Source organism: Anneissia japonica, unplaced genomic scaffold (genome assembly GCF_011630105.1).
Source record: "Anneissia japonica isolate Jap-2015-1 unplaced genomic scaffold, ASM1163010v1 scaffold287623_len557403_cov176, whole genome shotgun sequence".
Lineage (NCBI taxonomy): Eukaryota > Metazoa > Echinodermata > Crinoidea > Comatulida > Comatulidae > Anneissia > Anneissia japonica.
The window spans coordinates 58731-61260 of NW_022683923.1; the positions used below are offsets into that span (position 1 = coordinate 58731).

Here is a 2530-nt window from a genome sequence, read left to right on the forward strand (position 1 = left end):
GTACATACACTGTACATGAATTTCAGAAAACAAAATAAATTAAATACAAGCTTGTTTTATAAAGTAGTTTAGTTAAATACACTCCATGATACAGATTGATGTTATAGTGGCCTTATATATTGTTTTATAGTACAAAATCATAACACTTACAGCATTCATTATGAAAAAAGGCCCCCCTCTTTACTATGCAAAAGTATCCTCAAAAAGAATTCCATCTCAAAAAAAGAACATCAAAAGTTTGCAAAAAAAAAGAAGCCTAGGGCTTCAATTTGAGGTTTTACAGTACTATGCTAGTAAGCATGACTTGCTCATTCATTAAATACATTCATTGAACACATTCCATATAATAAGCTATCCACTACATAATCTTGCATAAATGAAAGAAATGAGGTCCATTACATAATGACAAGTTGTTACATGCACTAGAAGACTGATTGTATAGGACCTTGTATTTCAACCCTCTGACCAAACATCTTTGAGGTTAAGTGCTAGTTAATCCCAGTTAAGCCAACTGAGCTATGTGATGCTCTAAATCACTTATGAAAAAAATCACAAATACAAACATAACATATAAAGAGCAAACAGTGTATAGAAAAAAAGTTATGAATAAACATTTAAGAATAAAATTCATACATATTTAAATTAATTTGCATAAAACATACCTGGCCTTGTGATGATTGGCTAGCACAATTTTTCCTATAGCAGGCTAATATCTGTGCCGTTCGATTGACTAATCCATCTCGAATTGCTTTGGGATTGAAGGCCAATGATGCTGTCATTGCTATAAATAGAGAAAAAACAATATTGGCAAGATAGTAAGTAATGAAAAAAAAAAAAGAAACTCATAAGGCCAAATAGAAAAAATAACTAGTTTCTCATCCCCTCGCGAATTCATCTTCTCTGCCTCACCATCAGTAAAATTCCTCTCTTCATCTTTCATGGTTGGGCATACATATGGGATAAATTATGTCTGGTGCTTCTTTTAGTTACTTTCAATGTGTCTACTTGGTACAAGTGAGAAAATAGTAGCTGTTTCCCCTCAACCACCTCGGATTTGCCATCACAGGAGTTTAAAAAAAAGAAAGTGCCCTAATTCTTCTTTTTTCAAAATATTAGAACGGGAAACTACTTTGTTTTTTTACTTGGCCTAATCATAATTTTTTTTTACTCTATTAGAAATAGCGGTACAGTATGTTTTCTAATGACATTTCTACATGATGTTTCCATCCACAAAAAAAACGTGCCCTCATTCTCTTTTTCTAAAAATATTAGGAAGAAACTATTTTTTTTTTTACTTGGCCTAATCATAAAAGTGAACTTTTGAATATTAAATAAATTAACATACATGCAATACTTCCAATATAGTGATAAAAAGGAGAAATTTAGTAATAATTTAATTCAGAATTCAAGATAAACTATGACACTAAAAAGAATCTGCCATATCTTAACACTCACCATGTTTTGATAGGAAGTTAATGATGCTATCTGTTTCACAGCTGCGATACATATCTGCATTTGTGTACAACAGTTAAGTGATAAGTTGAGTAATCGAAGCCTACGCTGACCACTGACACTTGTGTATAGCACTGCAACCTAGATCAACATCAAAAATAAAAAGCAATAAAAAATTAATCAGATACACATTGGTGATTTGAATATCAGTGGCAGATCCAGGAAGGTGGGCAGATCCTGGAGGGGTGGGAAATTTGCAGTTGGATGCCTGGAAAATGGTTTCGATTTTTTAGGGGGTGGAGCAGATATAGAATTAACTAAGTTTGTATTCAGTACCTCTGCCAAGGAGGTTATGTATTTACCCTTGTCTGTCTTTTAGCAAGGTTACACAAAATATAATGAATGGATCATCATAAAATTGAGTGCAATGGTACATAATAATATGTGGGGAAAAAATGGAGTGACTGTTCTAGTTGTTCACAGCCCTTGACGAAACAATAAAATATATCCTCAACCAAGTTAAATGTTTCTTACCTGTACAAATGCTCCTGTCTCTTCAGACAACTTATCATCATGTTTGATCTCAAATGTAACTGCCTTGTCAAAATCAATCGATGCTAACTCAACGTCAACCGTGTTTGACATGAAGAAATTACCATGGAAATCTGTTGCGCGAATACCGGTGCTTGTTCGTACACGCATGACCGCATCAAATGCAATTGGTCGTTTTATGTTACGATTGAGGTCCTGCATGAAACGCTCGCCTTCTGTTGAAGCCTGAGTAAGGCCAACGAAAAATAAATTTGTCTTAGTAAAAGCATGAAATGAAAAACAGAGCGCATAAGAGAAATATTAAATAAATAATATACCATTCCGGCGTTATTGAACTTGTCCAAACTATCATTGTAATGTAATTAATGTTAAATAATAATAATAATAATAATAATAATTTCAGCATCATATTACCTTTGGCCTAAGCCTTGTAATGAAGAACCTACAGATACTGTACTAGTCTCTTATACACATCTAGATGTGTATAAGAGACAGCTTTTACTCTGTACGTAACAGCATAACAAAT

At 33.2% G+C, this 2530-nt stretch overlaps 1 protein-coding gene across 1 annotated transcript in view; it reads right to left on the reverse strand.

The window, feature by feature from the left end:
• Nucleotides 1-2208, reverse strand: part of LOC117103157 (protein transport protein Sec24C-like) — a 9760-nt gene extending 7552 nt beyond the window's left edge. Inside the window, 4 exon segments of the mRNA XM_033243666.1 lie at nt 663-781; nt 1456-1515; nt 1518-1593; nt 1987-2208. Coding sequence (XP_033099557.1) covers nt 663-781; nt 1456-1515; nt 1518-1593; nt 1987-2205 — 474 coding nt within the window. The 5' untranslated portion in view covers nt 2206-2208.
• Nucleotides 2209-2530: the final 322 nt, after the last annotated feature.